Consider the following 18,139-nt stretch of genomic DNA (forward strand, 5'->3'; position numbering starts at 1 on the left):
TATAGCAAATGTAAATCACATATTCCCATGGCAACTTTGAAAAATTAAGTTCCCCTCAAAGAAGTCTTAACGTCAGCCTAACCAAAGGGTGTTGGTTTACAAACTCAAAAACAGCTGGGGGGCTGCAGGGGTCGAGAATAATTCCTGAAAGAACCAAAAAAAAACTTTTGCACGAATGCACACATTACTTAGAAGTATTTATAATTTTATTTGTAATAATGTTTTAATGTAAAACAAATATTCATTGGGCATCCAGTTAAGCATGCCTCATTGGTTTTTAAAATCCCCAAATAGAGCATAGGAGGAAATCGGTTTTGGAGTGGCTCTAGATATCTATTGTGATGCATCCCCTTCAAGCCCCTCAACTTCGATGGCGGCCATGGCCGACGCAGCTTGACCGCCTTCGTCTGTTGAGTCCCGCTCTCCTTCATCCGCGTCTGTTCCCGCCTCGTCTTGGTTGTCTTCTTCACTCGTGTCATGTCTGCCGGTCGTTAACCTCCCCGCCTGCCTGGTAAGCCGTCCGCAGAAACTTCTCTCGGCTCGCTCGTCCCCTCTGTCCCGCTCCATGTCTTCCTCCGCGGTCTCGCCGTCGTGTGTCTTGCCGTTCCCCGCTCCTGAACATTTGTGGTCTCTGTAGTAACTCTGTCTGGAGAAGCCTTTGTTGCAGGCGGAGCAGCGGAAGCGATAATTGTCCGTGTGCGACTGCTGGTGCTCGAGCATGTGAGCCCTGCGACTGAACGCCTTCTGACAGAACAGGCACTTGAAGGGCTTGATGCCTGGAGGTAAGCGACATCAGTGGAGACATCATGAGTGTTGCCAGCAGATTATATTGTGGGACAAAGAAAGATGGATATATTTACTTGATCTTATTGTCCACCATTTTACAGTTTGGACCTAACAAGAACATTTAAAGTAGTCATATCTTGCCTTGAGAGTTTAATTTGTTGTGGCCAAGCTTGTAATTGACTTCTATAGCAAATCAATGTTCCCATTGATATGAATAGAAACTCCATTCCAGCCCCCCCGTAAAACTACTATGACCTGGAAAATGGATGCCAATTTTGGATCAGATTGAACTCCAAGAGCTTGCGTGTGTGCGACCGTCCGTGAAGGCCTTTTTACACTGCGTCTAGCGGCGAGCAGCGTGCTGTTGATGAACCCATTCGTTGTGTATGTGCTGCAAAAGCGTGACGATAGAACATGTCGCGGCGTTCAGGGTGGGAGTTTTAGTTTGTACTGTTTTTATGTCAAAATCATGTGTGTTGATGCATTTGGCGAATAAAAGTGATTCTTATTCTGAGTTTGCTGTTACGGTGCCATGCCTTGAATTTTGAAATAAAAAATTAGAATCACTGTGATGTCAGACGGCGCATTCAATAGGAGAGGTGTTGACGGAGTGATTTCAGAGTGTAATAGACCACCCGGCGGTAATGTGGTAGGCCGCTTGCACACCCATCTTACACGTCATTCCGTTGTCGCGGCACACATACGATGAATCGGGTCATCAGTGGTGCGCTGCGCCCTGTTAAGTGCAGTGTGAAAAGGCCTTTTACTCCCCCATATTGTACACACACTCATGGACGACAACGAGACGCTCTAAAGCAGCCATGCCTCTGGACTGCGAGTGAAGTCACGCTTGCTTGGGTGCCCAAGTGTGTCACAAGGCAACATTTTAGCCATGGCCAAAATCTCAGCAAATCTGAAATGGTGAAAAACAGTATAGCGTTATATTAGGACAAAGATTACTGACCTGAATGTGAGAGAATGTGTGCCTTTAGCTTGTCCGGTCTGTTGAATTCTTTAGTGCAACCTACATGAGTCCTAATTGAAAGAGAAGCAACATGAAGGCAGTGGGGGGGAAACAATCAATATATATATTTTATTGACTTTTGCCCTTACCTGAAAGGACACTTGTATTTTTTGAAGGGTTCATGGATGAGCATGTGGCGCTTGACTTTGTCCTTTCTGTTGAAAGTGGCTTCACACATGGAACATTTGTATGGCTTCTCCCCTGGAAAATGGAGTAGCATTTAACTTTTCCTTAAAAACTGAGTCGCGTGTTAGCCAATAGTTTTGCCATTCAAGCTGTAGCTGACCAATGCTCTGCTGTTTTTCCAATTGGCTTTAAAAGGGCAGTTATGAATTCTCTCCTGCACAAACATGATCGTGATTAGTAGTAAATCAGTCCGTCCTAGGAAATCTTACACACCTGAGTGAATTCTCGTGTGCAGTTTGAGGTAGTGCTCTGTCTTGAAGACCTTCTTGCAGATGTGACACTTGAACCTCCCTCCAACGCCATGAGTGGGCAGATGGCGTCTGAAGTACCTTTCGCACGGGAACACCTGAGGAGCGCAGCGCACACACGGTCAACAAGCTTTCAGTTAATTCCTCGCTAACTTTTCTTTCTACCGCCTCCAGCGAGGAGCATTCTCTTGTCAGCAAATATCGGATTTTTCTGTTTTATCTATTTTTTTCTTTCCAATACCCTTTTGGATCAATGTTGAAATGATTAGCACGCAGCAGGACTTTATCTTTAAACTCCACAGAAAGATTCAACTTTACAGATGCCATGATACCTTTTGGCAATGTGGGCATGGAAAGTTGTGTGAGGCGGTCAGTAGGTGTTGTTCAAGGGCTTCTTGGGTAGAATATCTGCTTTGACATTTCACACACCTGAAGACAAGAGCAAAAAACAAAAACTCAGAGAGGCTGACCCCCGTCGAGGCCTAAAATGTTTTTCACCTGTGAAACAGTGAAACCAATCATTAATTCTAGGATATAAATTGTTTAAAGGAGATAGTGTTACAACCATGTTTACATAATGCAGGGGTCTGCAACCTGCGGCTCTGGAGCCACATGTGGCTCTTTAGTCCTCCTCCTGTGCTCCCTCTGGATCTTAATTAGAAATGTATAAAATATTCTTCAAATGAACTAATGATTTATATTTTTTTATGAATAATTAAATATTCCCCAAAAAATGTCAGTCCAAATTTTTAAGTTGTCAGAAAAAGATGGTCCAAAAAAACCGAAAAGGAGAAATTTACCATAAAATGTCCATGAAATTGCCAAAAATGTCAGAGAATTAAAAAAAAATTTAAAGGCAGAAAATAAATGTTCAAAAAGTAACTAAAATGTCCAGAAACAAAAGAAGAAATCCTGAAAATTACCATAAAATGTCCACAAAATTGCCAAAAATGTCAGAAATTTGCTAGCAAAAAAGGCAGAAAAAATGTTTAAAAAAGGACGAAGAGGCAGAAAATGAACATGTGTCCATGAAATTGCCAAACATGTCAGAGATTTAACAGAAAAGCAGAAAAGTAAAAAATGTATGAAAAACGAAGTATGACAAATTACACACACACAGAAATCCAAAAACTAAATAAAATGAATGTCAAAGTATTGGATGCTGCATATTTTTGTATTGTGTTGCAGCTCTTGGGTCCTCAGTACAATAGACTAACACGAACATAAATTTTATTCATTACAATCTTCAAATGTATTTAATTTTTGGGTATTTGGCCTTAAATGGCTTATTTGACAGCAAAGGCTGCTGACCTGTGACATAATGAAACCCCCACTTGGAAGAATATTTTCCAATAATAAAATATAAACGTTTAGGTTGATATATGAGATATTGTAGTCGGACAAATCCACGTGTATCAAAACAACCTCCTATTTGTGTGGAGACACACAATGACTTTCATACGAGTACACCAACCTATAGAATGTGGTTTCCTTGCGCGTGCTCTGCTGTGGGCAGAAGCAGTGGGAGTACTGGTGGACTCCCAGTTCAAACAGCGAGGGGAACACCTTGCTGCAGAGGTGACAGCGATAGGTCAGCTGCTCCTGGTGAGTCCTGATGTGCTCCAGGAACTGATCCAGTTTCTGGAAGGTCTGGGAGCACGACTTGAGCACACACTTGTAAACCTAACAGAGGAAGCGGCACCATTTATTTATTCATCTGGACATGTGAAGAAAAATGAGCTCACCTGCTCCCCCTTGTGTTGGGTCATGTGCGATTTGAGCTGGAAGTAGGTCTTGAACTTTCTTGAGCAGAACTGGCACTGGTAGGAGCTGTCGACCACCACGACCTGTTGAGTCTGAGCTGGACCCTCTTGGTTTTGAGTCTGAGCGGGCACAGGCTCGCCACAAGTGCCCTCCACATCAGCTTGGGCCTCTGGCACACTTTGCTCCGCTTCCCCTGATGTTTCGGTGGCCAAACCTGTCGTTTATGAGCGTTACTGACGACTAGCGGCAGCAAGTAGTGAAGTTTAAAATAAAATACTTTGTGTTATCCAGATTGTTTACTTTCTACTCCACGCTTACTAGTTCACACAGTAGAGTGAAGATGATTTTCTCTTGCTGTAGTTCTGGATGACATTCTTGTTGACGTTGTGATCTGTTACGTTGCAATACAAGTGACTTTGAACGTACCCATTGGGGCTGAGTCATCCTCCTGCATTGCCTGGTGCTGGGGGTCCGCCTCTTCCTGTTCACACTGCTGCTGCTGATCCCCGCTGACGACCTCCTCGTTGGCTGATACCGTCACATTTACGGTGATTGGTAGCCTTGACACCGTGCTGGCCACGCCCATAGGCCACACCTTAATGACAGGAGACGGCTGGTATCTCTACGTAGCTCGTGTTTGATTGCATTACTTTCATACCTCATAGCAATGAGTAACATGAGAAATATTTCGAGTGCAGTATGTTGCAGTGCACTACTACACATTGTAGGAGAGTACTGACAAATGAGAACCTTGTGTGTCTGCATGTGCTTCTTCACATTGGACTTTTGGGCAAAGGCTCGACCGCACACGATACACTGAAATGGTTTCTCTCCTGTATGACTGCAAAGCAAAACAAAATTATGCAAAGTTGTGAGGGAGTGAGTATTTTCTGTAATGATCTTTAGATGAGGACCTCACCTCCTAATGTGCTGCTGAAGATCAAAATTTTTAGAGAATATTTTGTCACAAAAGTTACACTTCAGCTTTGGTCCTTTGGACTTCAGCGACTCTGAGGGAAATCAAATCAATCAAAAACAAAGCGAAAAATGCGCAACAAGTTAACTACAAAAATAGAAATTAGAACCCGAATACACACCTAAGACTCCATCTGAGCTTTTTTTGCTACTTTGCGGTTGTTTTGGGCCACCGAGTTTTTCAAACTCGCCCAACTCTGTTGTGTTGCTGGTGACGCTGCACGTCTTGGTTTTGATGCCCAGCTTTCCGGGACTGTAAACGGGAGGCGTGGTGAACGACTGGCTCTCCACACATTGGCTGGGCGCCTATGTGATACAACAGCGTCATCATAACAAATCATACCCGCAAAGTCTGATATTATACTTGGTTTGTACAACACAGGAATATTACATGAGAGTAACATGATCTAAAACCCACAACTACGCCACTGAACAACCTTTGGATTATTAATTATACTGTATTTCAATTGGAATATACAGTAAGTGCTCAATCTAGTGACAAAATATATGGATTACATTTTCGTTAGCCCTACACGCTGAGGACAAAATATGTCTTCAATATATAGTATATTTAAAGGAGACAATCCTAGCAGTATTAATTTAATGCCATGCTCACTATTGTGGTTATGGCTTGCATTGGTGCTGTTACACAAAATGTATACATTCCAATTTACACATTTCTACAGTAAACACCAGCATATTCAGTTGACTATTCAAACATTTATCTATTCAGATTTTTTTTCTATGGAACCGGCTATTTGATGAAAAACTCATAATAGTTTTTGTGTTCTTTCTGAATCATCCTAAGATTCCACAAACCTACAGTAACTCTATTAGGAAAGGAGTACACTGGTGCCAAGAAATTATGTTGAAATGATACATCTCGACTGAAAGACAAGCTTTGTAAGTCAGGGGAGAAGATAAGGGTAGGCCAGGTTAGCGAAAAAAGTTATGACCTCACCAATTGTTAATTTAAAAAATAGTTACTTTTAATTCATTCACTTCCAGCCATTTTCACTGAAGCAATCCCCTTCGCTCCCAGCTGGTTTACTTGATTTTGACTGATTTTGCAAGGCCCACAGAATATTCTGTTCTAATGCTATAAAAACATGGAACCTACCAAAAAGAAAGATTAGTCTCTTGTTTCACCAGGATTTTTTTTTTTATCTACCTAGGTTTCCGTTTTGCAGCAATTAACATTAGAATATAGCTAAGTTTCATCATTATTCACAAATCTATTTAGAATTCTGAATAAAAAAAAATTTCAACATGGTCCTGGTTCATTTCCTATGCTCTGCTGCCACCTGCTGGCCGCTTGTGTAAAAACTACCATTTCTTCAACTGTTCTTTGCAGTTGAGAGGCTGCATCAAAGCCTTCTGTATGCTCGAGCATAAACAACGTCCAAATACGTCGTTGGGACAATTTAAACGGTTAAAGTAGAACGTGTTTATACGTTTTTGTGAGCAAATGAGTTAAGGATAATGTCAGATCAGTTTGAAATGATACCTGCTTTGGGAGCATGGTTTGTGGTATATTTATGTCTTAAACTATTAATATAGGCAATTGTAAACATTTTTGGGAAGGTGGCATTAATTACTTGAGTATGTTTTTGCTAATCAAGGCCTAACTGTACCTAATATTGTAAGTGTAGTGCTGCGCACATGAACACACCGAACACTTTTCGCCATTGTTCTCCACTCACTTGTATGGGATGGAATGGATGCAGACCCAGCGTGTGAATCTCTGCATTACCACCACCGACCATGTGGGGCAGCGTGCTGTAGACCTGAACTACCGAGTTGCCGTGGCTGGCGGGGACGTGCGAGGAGGCGAGAAGCTGCTGGCCGGGTTGTCCTGCTGGCAGCGGGTGGGCCGGCGTTTGGCTCTGAGGAAGCGTGTGAGTGGGCTGCTGTTGGTGATGATGATGATGGTGGTGGTGGTGCTGAAGATATGATACACCAGTTGTATGCATGCTTGGGTTACTCTGGAAGACAAGCAATGAAGCGAAACCGTTTCAGATGAGTAAAATGGGACGTAAATTGACTAGAAGTGTCGCGTTACCTGTACTGGTGTCTGCATGGCTGTCATTGGTTGGTCAATGGAGGTGAAAGCTGAGATGGCAGACATTAGAATGTCATCACTGACCAGCACGTTGCCTTGGACCAGCGTGTGTGTTAGAGGGGAGGGCGGGACTGTGATGTAGGTGGACACCTGCAAGATAAACAGAACATATGATAAGAGTCCAGAAATACCTCCACCAGGGAAACTTTCATCACCCAACATGAAGCAGCATTATGTTTCTGTGCTTCTTAACAGCGGAATAAACTTCTCGGATAACTGAGATCTGTTGTTGGTACATTTCAATCTGGCGTTTTTAGAATAAAATATGTAATTCTGTCCAAATAGTCATACTCACATTACATAAAAACAATAGTTGGACTTCTGCATTACTTAAACCAGATCTGATTTTCTCTTCTTTGATTCACACAGTCTTCTCACCTGCCTGTTGGCATTGGTTTGAGGTCCAGAAGCGATGGAGGGAACCTGTGCGTAGACATTGGTGGAGGCCAAGGACACAGTGGACAGGGAAGGCGCAGTTGACTGGCACTGCTCCCGTTTGTGTGCCATGAAGGCTGGCAGGGAATTAAACTGCTTCTTACACTTCCCGCACAAGAATACATCTTCGTCATCTGTGGGAGGAAACAAACGCAATTGTATATACAACTATCCAGTTTCATTAGTGCTGGTTAGAGTAACAGAGGAGCTGGAGTCCAAGACACATTATTTGAAGTAAAGATATAGTTCAAAGTAAAATTTTATAGGAACAATGTGCTACACGGGTTGGGAATCAGTAATCGAAAGAAGGCAAATTCATTGAAACGCAGAGGGGCTAGTTCGCCATTCACTAACCCATAGACTGGATAGCTGGTGTCCCGGAGACGTTTTGGCTGTTGGGGTCAGGAACACCTCCTTGACCGTCCAGCAATGATTGGACTGCCAGTACTGTCTGATTGTCCATGCCTGGGGAGGAAAGTCAAGATGGGTTGTTTGATTGCATGCATTGGTGCATCATTTAAAAAAAAAAATATTGTCAATGACAATCTTCTTCACTACCAGGCATGACCTGTCATTTTAAGTAAATATCCTCAGCTGTATTTATTTGTATGTATGCCTTCAAACTATAATACGATGACTCCATGGACACAATCTCCACGAGGAACTAACTAGCCCTAAAGAACTGTACGTAATGTATCATTTATTGCTCAAAATATTAAGTGGAAGCATCTCATCCAGCATTCAATTTGCGCATTAACTATCGTTTATTATTTTTACATTCGATTGTACGTGGTGTCGTGACAAAAAAACCTAGCCAAATATTACTTAGTGCTGGGATTAATGCATTATAAAAATGTGCCGACAAATCACATTGACTTAAAATGCACAGCCGAGTCATTTAGGTTATTACATATACATTATTCTTACCTTCAAGTACCTCAAATATAGCCTGCGCCATCTTGCAGTTCTTCGACTGGACGATCGGCATTTGACTAGTAGAGTCTGCTGGAATTAGTACGCTCCCACAGCTGTCAATGTGCCGCAAAACGTTTAAAACTAATGTTAGGAACAAGCATGTGCTTTTTGACACGTAAATTTAAATTAACTAAGTGATATCGGAAATATTGTAACAGAAATGCATCCATTTATTTATTTGATTTACGAAAATAATTTTAGACATGTCGTGCATAAAAATAAACATCCGTTCATGTCCGTTACGATAGTCAAATCAAATCTTTATAATGTGTCAAATGTATGCCAATGGGTAACATTTAAATACATCTTTGTATCGACAAATCTGCAGTTGATAAAATGACTGACACCAAAATTCACCAATCAGAGAGCACTTGACCCTCCTCGCGGAAAATTCAGTTTCTCGACCAATGAGAAGCCCCAAACTGACACACGTGTCGGTTTCGCGGCAAAAAAGATTTCGCGCGAAAAGTGTCCCATCCTTGTTTGGATCTAGATCAGCTGGGACAATAACAACAATTACGGACGACAACAGGGCCGCGAAGACGCTTTTAGGAATGGATCGCACCCGCTGTGAGCTTCATGTGGACTAGCCGATGCCGATTTGGCGGGTCCGCTAATTTACGGGACGTTTTAATTTATTTTCTTTTTAATCTGCATTTTAGTCGGACAGCTTCCTGCATGCCACAACAAACCGAGGGGGGTTGGGGCTAATAACACCGCTAGCATGCTAATATGACTTATTGTATGTTTTCATATAGGACGTCATTTATTAATATCCCACTCAACGTACACTTAAGATCGTCCTGACATCGCGGAAGGCTTTTGGTTAAGGAGAAGGCAACTGTCTCATTAGTGCTCTCGAGCCTTCCTGGAAAATTGTTGCAAAGTTTTACGCGTCATCTCATTCAACTTGCTGCCGTGTGCGGCGTTGTACTATTGTTCTCAAAACGTAAACGGCGACTTTGTCCTCGTGTTTGTGCACTTTCGTGTCGTCCCTACAAGCTACAAGCGGCTAGCTCCTCGTTAGCATGCTTGCTGACGGGGCCTGGTCTCGTGCTGACAACCACAGGTGAAAACAAAAGGTTAGCATGCTAGCTCGCTATCCATTTGCTCTTTTTACTACTGTCTCGACCTCTTTGTGCGCTTAAACGCCACCTCGGGCTTCCCGAGCTGGTACGTATTTGGCATTATTATTTTCTAAATACATTTGCTAGAACGTCGCGTTTTGCGGTTTCATTCGAAGTAGGATTGCAATTTGGGTGTCGTACACTCATGAGGAACTTCTCCAAAAAGTGTCCTCAAGTTGCTCAAGGACACTTGAAGGCAAACGATCACGTGGCCTCTTATTCACAGATAAGAGGACCTTTTAAGTGGAGGACTTGAGTCGGTGTGCATCTCGTTGTGACATAGCAAACTTTGAGAGACCCCTGCCATGTCACAGACTCTGATAACAGGCCACACGTCAGAGGATCTATTGGCTGACTTTGAGACTTTGCTCAACTCTGGAAGTGTCGGTCTGGGTCAGGACCACCAGATAGTCATCATCACCAGCAATGAGGGACTCCTCCCGGACGCCGCCCCCTCCAGCACTGGAGAAATCTTGCTGTTTGCTACCCCACAGGGATCTACTGATGTTGCTTTCCAAGACAAGAGAAGGCCAACCCTGGGAAGACTGTCGGTGAGGACTTGTGGGCAGGGGGGGTGAAGGTTGGCATGTCTGTAGGTATCTTGCCAAGGTTAAATGTTAACGGGGTTGCAAGAGGGCGGAGACTTTGCGTTATATTTCCATGGGAAGTTAAACTAGGGAGTTTCACACATTCAAACATAAACATTTGCAGACATCCAAGCAAAATAGATGGCTCTCCTTGGTCCAACATTGATGGCGGCCGGATGTTCCCAGGCGACCACATACCTTGAAAACACTGGCCCAAATGGGTCCGTTGTGCAGATTTAATAGATAAATCCAAAATCAACACAATTTAACTGAAATATTCTGACACTTAATTCGATCAATTAACTCTGCAAAAGTAATATATTTGCAAAGCCTTAAATAATTCAGTGCAAAGATGCTAAATGTGAAATAATCACTGAAATTTAACGTCATGAATATACAGGCCCAGTACTCGTTCTGACTGGGTGACCACCTGACTTAATATTAGACCCTGTAACAATACCTTAGTTACTCCATCTATATTTTGTATCCATGCTTGGTGTATCTCAAACTCATGTCTAACATTTTGGCTAAATGATCAAGCTAAAAGTTAAAAGAAGTCAAGTCAACCCAGTATTCTTTACAATATGTTTTATGCAGCCGCACTAATATAAACATGAAACTATGAATAATTTTGCGCTTGTGGAATATTAATAAAGCAACAAAATCCACCTGTTTTTATCCATCTTGGGCGGGCGGCCATTTTGCCACTTTGCTGTTGACTGAAAATGACAACACAGTTCCAAAGTGCTCAGGTAACGACCAATCACGGCTCACCTGTTTTCTGAAGCTGAGCTGTGATTGGTTCTTACCTGAGCCCTGAGAACTTTGGATGGCACTTTCAGTTGACAGCAAGTGACAAAATGGCCGCCCACTGAGAGGGATTAAAAATTGATTTAGCTTATTCTCCAAACACAATATTCATCAGAATGCCATGTTTAGACTAGTGGAGGCACATACAACATTGTGAGGTGTACTTACAAGACATTTTATTGTTTTAGTCAGGATTATGATCAGATATGTTTTCGCCCAGTACATTTAAAGGCTAATCTTTCATTTAGTAAATTCTTTTTATTCCCATGAATTCCTGTAAATTCCCACTGCTGACACAAAATTGTTTATAGCTGTGAATAAAAATGCTTGGTTGTCAAATACCTATGTGTTCCATGATTGAATAGCGACCAGTCCAAGATGTCGCCCGCCTCGCTTCCACGTTCTCCTTAAGTGTCTGTCTGTTGCATTGAGCAGCCACCTGTTGACAGGGCTTTTTGCGTCATTTCCCTTCTGCTGATCCTCGCCACATTTTTATTTCCTCATTTTTCATTTCTTCAGGTTAAGAGGAAGTTGGACCTGGACAGTGACCATCAGTATGTTAGCACCACACGGCCATCTTCAGGCCACGCGCCACCCTCTACACCTGCCCCTCCCAGAGGTATATTTACACTAGGGATAAACAGATAATCGGCGCCTATATTCAGCATTTTATGAATATCGGCACCGAACGGCCTCTTTTTTTGTTTTGATGGCCGATATTATAAAAACTTATTTTTGCTCTGACGTGCGCTTTTCTCTTCCGTCTGCTCTGGGTCAGCAGCTGTTGACTCCCTGCAGCATTGGCCTGCCCACAGCACGGTCTGATTGGTTGCTCATGCAGTGCTAACAGCCAATAAGCAGCAATTAGCAGCCAATTGGGAGTTATCCCGGGGTTGGCGTGTGGGTGAACGGTTAGCCCGTTAGCTCGCGAATTAGCAGCTATTTGGGAGTTGGCATGCGAGTGAATGGTTAGCCCGCGAGCTAATTGTTAACTTGCGATTTAGTGGCTATTAGCCTGCGAGCTAACCGGCTAGCTCACAAATTAACGTGAGCTAACCTAATAGCCGTTTTTTAGCGGCTATTTGGGAGTTATGCCGGGTTTAGCGTGTAGTTAAATGATTAGCCTGCGAGCTAACAGTTAGCCCGCAAATTAGCAGTTATTTGGGAGTTAGTGTGCGGAAGCCATAATATAGTTAGTGCAAAAGCTGATGGCAAACAAAAAACCTTTAACATGTTGCAAATCACAAAAGCCTGTCCTTGAAGGCATTTAGTTAGTCAAGTGCTGGAGTTTTTATTATTTTATTATTAAAAATGTTGACACTTTTTTTTTCTGCAAATGTATATCGGTTATCGGCCACCCTGACTACCGATAATCTGTATCGGCCCGCAAAAAAAGCATATCTGTGTATCTCAAATTTACACACACAAGCTTATTGTCCACATCGGTTCTAATGCGTTCATTCAAACGTCATTGAGGTTCCCAACATATCGGACTCACTGTAACTATTAGAATCATTTAAGATGGAGTCAAGTCAATTTCTTAGTTGAGATGATTTGCATAGTCTTCATGGTGATCCACCTCCCCCCAGTTCCTCCGACCATGACGGAGAAGTCTCGCTATGACACCTCCTTGAACTTGACCACCAAGCGCTTCCTGGACCTCCTGTCCCAGTCAGCTGACGGCGTGGTGGACCTGAACTGGGCCTCGCAAGTCCTGGATGTCCAGAAGCGGCGCATCTACGACATTACCAACGTGCTGGAAGGGATCCAGCTCATTTCCAAAAAGTCCAAGAACCACATTCAGTGGCTGTGAGTAAAAAAAACTTTCCGAAGCGTTTTTGGGCTGACCTTTAGAGATTGTAAACTTTCTCGCGGTTCCTTCACAGCGGGAATCATGTCGACGGGGCGTCGGTCGCCCTCCATCAGGAGCTGCGCAAGGAGGTGTGCGACCTCACCGCAGCGGAGGAGCAGCTTGACAAGCTCATCTCCAAATGCAATCTTCAGCTCCGACTGCTCACAGACGAACCGCAGAACAAGAGATATCCTTTTGACCATCAACTTTGTATGTGGCTGATGCCGACTGTTGATCTTGCTGATGCAGCGTTTGGGGATTGTTAGTTGGAAAGGACAAAAATAAACGCACATGAATCTTTAATGTCTGTTACGCTGGGCTATGTACGCTGCCAGGATTTGAGGACGTCGTTCGATACGCCGGACCAGTTAGTTATGGTGATCCGAGCTCCGCCGGAGACCCAGATGCAAGTCTCGGACCCCAGCGAGGTAGATGAACTAACATTTCATCAAAATTCGTTATTATTGTTTGAATCACATCTTCTTTGTGCAACTCTCAGGGTTACCAGGTGTCGTTGAAGAGCACGCAAGGTCCCATCGACGTCTTCCTCTGCCCGGACAACAGCTCCGGGGTTTGCAGCCCCGTGACGGGAAGCAGTCCCTCGAAAACGGGCTCGGAAACCCCGGCGCATGCGCGAGCCAGCTGCTCGACGCCCAGCAAAGACAGACGCTCCACAGCTTTGGAAGTGGATTTGTCGTCCCCTGTGTCCACGTCATCAACGGTGACCGCAGCGTCTCAGCCAGAATCCTCGTCGCTGTTGTTAGGTGGCGAAACGGGTACGTGTCATCTACATCACGTTGTCAGACATTTTGTTGTGCACATCAATTGACAATTTTAGATAAATATTGAAATTAATTCAAGGCTCCTTTTTATTAAACCGATCATGAAAACATGTCCCCCTTAACAAAACTTTACTGACATATTGTACACATTGGTGCTTTAAAGTAAGGCTCCATCACAGTCAAATGGGTCAAATTCAGGTTGTCACACAATTCTACTAGGATGTGTCGGACACAATTCATTTTAATAGACTTTGTTAAGAATTTGAACAGTTTTTAATTCCATGTCCACACAATTTTAGGGCTGTTTCTATAAAATGTTTGACTTTTTTGTGCACAGAGTTTCATGTCGGTTTAATGTGAATTTTAGGGTGAGATGTTCCCTTAGTTCAGTTTTCAAAAAGCACATTTTAAAAGTAATAAATGTACATGCATCTGTTCATTTTTGAGCCATATTTTTCCCCTCTGTAATTCTATATATTTAACTGCATTCACGATTAGTCCACATTTCTAACAGTGCATGTCTGATTGTCGTTTTTTCTCATTTCAAAATTCTACCTGCATGTTTCAACATCCAGGTAAGCTATGGGAGTGAAGAAAATAATTTTCTTTAACAAAAACCTATGCACTGTAGGTCCGGCTAACATCAATCTATACGTGAGCTGTTAGCGTTAATTTCGTTAACAAAAACTAAACGGAAATATTTTCGTCTACAGACGTTTTTCACTGGATGAAAACTAGACTAAAACCCTCATTAATAAACAATAACCGGGACTAAATCTGTATGCATTTTCGTCAACTAATGAAGACGAGACGAATATGTATTTCAATTAATAAAAACTGAACTAAAATCCATAGCCATTTTTGTTCATGAACAAAAATGAAATGAAAATGTTATGATTTTGTAAAATCCCGCCTGCTAATCTGTCACTGTGACGCTGTCATGGGACCCCAACAACAACAAAATCCTCATAAAAAATAATTTAGTAGAAATTCTGTTCAATGGTCAACCGGTTTCCAACATAAAACCCTTTACTGTTCAGATAATGTTTTAAATTAGCTCTTATCATCAAATAATTCAGTCTTTTGTGTGCCACTAGAGGGCGCTCACCTACCACTAGTGATACCCGTACTACATACCTCGAGTACACTTTTTAACATTGTCATAACAAAATAAGCTAACTACTGATGGTAGTCGCTTGCAAAGACAAATGGCATCGCCAATATGTCTCGTGTTTGAAGTTTGTGTGAAAATGGTAAGAGGTTATTAACCACTGTATATAATAATAATAATAATGGAACACTCGTATGATGGCGCTGCAGTGTTACCGCTTTAACTCATTCACTGCCATTGATGATTATAGACGTCAAAAATTAATTTGAACTATTTCTATTAGTTTAAATTTTTTTCCACGTTTGTGAAAACCTAGATTTTTTTTATTGTACATTTAGAACAGATATAAAATTTGTGATTAATTGTGAGTTAACTAGTGAAGTCGTGCGGTTAATTACAATTAACATTTTAATCGCCTGACGCCCCTAATTTTTTATAATCTTTTCTTCTTTTTTTCAAATCGAAAAAAAATTTCCATTGTAATTAATTACATGACTTCAATAATTAACTCACGATTAATCAAAAAAATTATATCTGTTCTAAATGTACAATAAAATTATTTTTTTTCATACTCTTATTGACAAAAGTGGAAAACTAATAGAAATAGTTCAAATGAATTTTTGACGTCTATAGCCGTCAATGGCAGTGAATGAGTAAATGCGAGTCTGTGCCATCCCAGTTCCTCAAATTGAAATTTTCAGTTGGTAATGCAAAAAAAAACAATCAAATGCACTGAGCCCCATTTTTTTATTTTAAGGCTCTCTCAGTTTAAAAGTTGCTCCAAATCAGAACTATATACAGTATGCGCTATTATTTAAATTTTTATAGAAGTTCGACTATTGTGGTGGTGTTTTTCATGGTTGTCCTTTTCTGTGGCAGAATCCCTAATGAACAGCGACCCGTTCTCGGGCCTTGGGGATATGGCAGACCTTGACTTCTCCACGGACTTCCTCCACGGAGAGAGCCTCCCTCTCCCGTTGGATGGTTTCATCAATTTGTCTCCGCCTCGCAGTCCGGACTACCACTTCGGCCTGGAGGACGACTTGGGCGTCACTGAACTGTTCAACTGTGACTTTGGTGATCTCTCACAAGTTTTGGGGGAGAGTTAGACAACGGGTAGGGTGGGGGGTACGTGACTGGAAGTTTTGGGAAAAGTCTGACTCGAATCGTGGACCCTCGGAGGTTCCACCTTCTTGTTTAGTTCAAAATAGAACAAGTACACTGTTGTAAAACTACAGTGCATGTGATGTTAAAAAAACAAAAAATAATTTTTAACATTTGTATTACAACAAAAAAAAATCATACCCTTTTAAAAACGTAACGAGATTAGCATTCCCCACACACAAACGCAAAAAAACAGACTTCTCTTTCTCTGAAAATAACTGCTCATAGAAGTGGTTCTCAAACTTTTTACAAGTACCACCTCGAAAAATAGTCCCACTATAATGGCCAACATTATAATATAGACTCCAAAAACTAGAGGCTACTCCTAAAAATGAACATTTATTGTACTTAAATTAAAAACAAATGAACTGTAATTTATTTAAAATAAAAAGTATTTTACATGTGTACAATCCTGTTCTGGAATTAAAACAAAGTTGTATAGCTAAAAGATTCATTCTTGTCGCGTTTAATCTTATTTCATGTTTTAAATGTTGTCAATTTGAATTTTATTTAATTCACTGATTCTTGTGTACCGCTTGAGAAAGCCTGTGTACTACTTAAGGTACTCGTACCAAGTTTGAGAATCACAGAAACCATAAATACTCAAGAACAAAACAAATTTTGGGGGGATTTAAGAAAACATTGTCAAAATCAAGAGTGGATGGTGTATTTCACTAGATAGGTTTAGGTTGGGAAACTAAGTTGGTCATGTTTGCTTAGATGTTTCTGACGTTTGTGGTTTCTTGAACTTCAGAGAACTATCCATTTTTTTGAAGAAAACATATATATAAATGAATTATTAAAATCTTGAGCATCATTACCACACTAACTTGCGATGAAACAGTGGGTGCTACTGCTAATTGTCAGTCCCCCAAAACCTGACTGCAGTAGCAACAGTCCACCAATAGAGGGTGCTAATTTTCATTGGGAATTTGAATACAATTCACACCGTAAATGAAAATCTTCAAGGCAGAGATTCGACCTGTTTTTATAGCAGACTTATCTACGTTATTACACCCCCACCCCAACCCCCCAAGCAAATCGTAGGGGGGAAATATTCATGATTAAAAATTGTAATCCAATTTGAAGGGCTGTTTAAAGGTGCGTATACAATTCAGTGTTTTATTTGTATTTTTAGTCTTTAATTGACAGAACGGCTGAGAAATTACATGACTACAGATGTATTTTTTCCTGTTGTGGTTCTAATTACCCCATTATTATTTCCAAGTTTTTGGACTGACAAACCTTTTCAAGCTCCGAGGGTCCACTGTAGTACTTTGGATATTTGAGCAACAAGCAATATTGATGTTTTTAATTCACTTTGACATGATCCTAATTGTTACCCCCAAAATTGTACAGCACTTCCTGTTTGAACTTAAGCTTGGGTTTAGCTATATTTAAATTATTTATGTATCTTTTTGTGAAGTTTTGTTCGTGTGTTTGGTGGCACGTGCAAGTGATTGCAGGCTTCGTAGAGCTGGTGTGGTCGCATCTGGCGCCGCAGTTTGGCGCTTGGGTTCAGAACTGCCAAATGATTTGCGAATCACTGGAATCGCTTAAGATACTTGTCAATAGCTGCAGGAATTTTAAATGGCGCATTGTTTTGGTGTTTCACCTTCACCTTGGCCCAGCGCAAGTGCTGGTTGATTTTGCTGGTGAGGCAACGTAGGATGGTTCCGGAAGGTTAGTTCATAGAGAAAACTCACAACTCAGTTAAGTTGTGTGTGTTTTATTTTTTTTTCTTCAAACAGGAATTGTGCTGTTGTTTTTAGTGTTTTTAAATATGTCAATTCCTATTGATGTCTTGAGTCATTAAACTTGCAGATACAGGAAAGACGGTCTTATCTTGAGACCAGTGATCAATAGTCACGTGGTGGTTGATAGGATGATGTACATCATGATGGATTTTGTTGGAAATCAACAGCAAAAACAAAGATGTTTTCTACTCGGCCTTTGGCCGCCTTGCAAAATGTCTCAACATTGCAGCTACCAATTTCTGCGTCAAAACATTTATCTTATTCTAATTTATGTTTGCTTTATTCCACTTCCTAATTCGTTTTTTTAGGGGGTGGGGGGGGGGGCTTGTGTGATGAAAATTAGTTAGCATTTATTGCAGTGTTGAATTTAATATTTATTATTTGATCGAATTTTAGAGAAGTGGTACAAGTCTTACTAGCAGGAAGGGACTCTT

General features: G+C 41.5%; 2 protein-coding genes across 2 annotated transcripts; one reads left to right on the forward strand and one right to left on the reverse strand.

Moving 5' to 3' along the window:
• Positions 1–184: 184 nt before the first annotated feature.
• Positions 185–8,570, reverse strand: znf341 (zinc finger protein 341). The gene is made up of 16 exons (XM_086068361.1): positions 8,468–8,570; positions 7,895–8,005; positions 7,484–7,674; positions 7,046–7,195; positions 6,687–6,968; positions 5,106–5,289; positions 4,928–5,018; positions 4,759–4,849; positions 4,435–4,603; positions 3,990–4,222; positions 3,719–3,927; positions 2,577–2,673; positions 2,210–2,342; positions 1,900–2,011; positions 1,751–1,821; positions 185–776 (listed from the first exon to the last, which is right to left on the reverse strand). Exons 1-16 carry the CDS (start codon positions 8,526–8,528, stop codon positions 334–336), a joined length of 2,628 nt encoding a protein of 875 aa, XP_085924487.1. The 5' UTR covers positions 8,529–8,570; the 3' UTR covers positions 185–333.
• A 432-nt stretch (positions 8,571–9,002) lies between these two features.
• Positions 9,003–17,987, forward strand: e2f1 (E2F transcription factor 1). The gene is made up of 7 exons (XM_086068860.1): positions 9,003–10,193; positions 11,559–11,658; positions 12,629–12,848; positions 12,926–13,078; positions 13,205–13,319; positions 13,391–13,667; positions 15,664–17,987. Exons 1-7 carry the CDS (start codon positions 9,948–9,950, stop codon positions 15,891–15,893), a joined length of 1,341 nt encoding a protein of 446 aa, XP_085924986.1. The 5' UTR covers positions 9,003–9,947; the 3' UTR covers positions 15,894–17,987.
• Positions 17,988–18,139: the final 152 nt, after the last annotated feature.

The sequence above is a fragment of the Leptonotus elevatus genome, chromosome 2 (assembly GCF_054856555.1).
Source record: "Leptonotus elevatus isolate MCC_2025b chromosome 2, RoL_Lele_1.0, whole genome shotgun sequence".
In the NCBI taxonomy this organism is placed as follows: domain Eukaryota; kingdom Metazoa; phylum Chordata; class Actinopteri; order Syngnathiformes; family Syngnathidae; genus Leptonotus; species Leptonotus elevatus.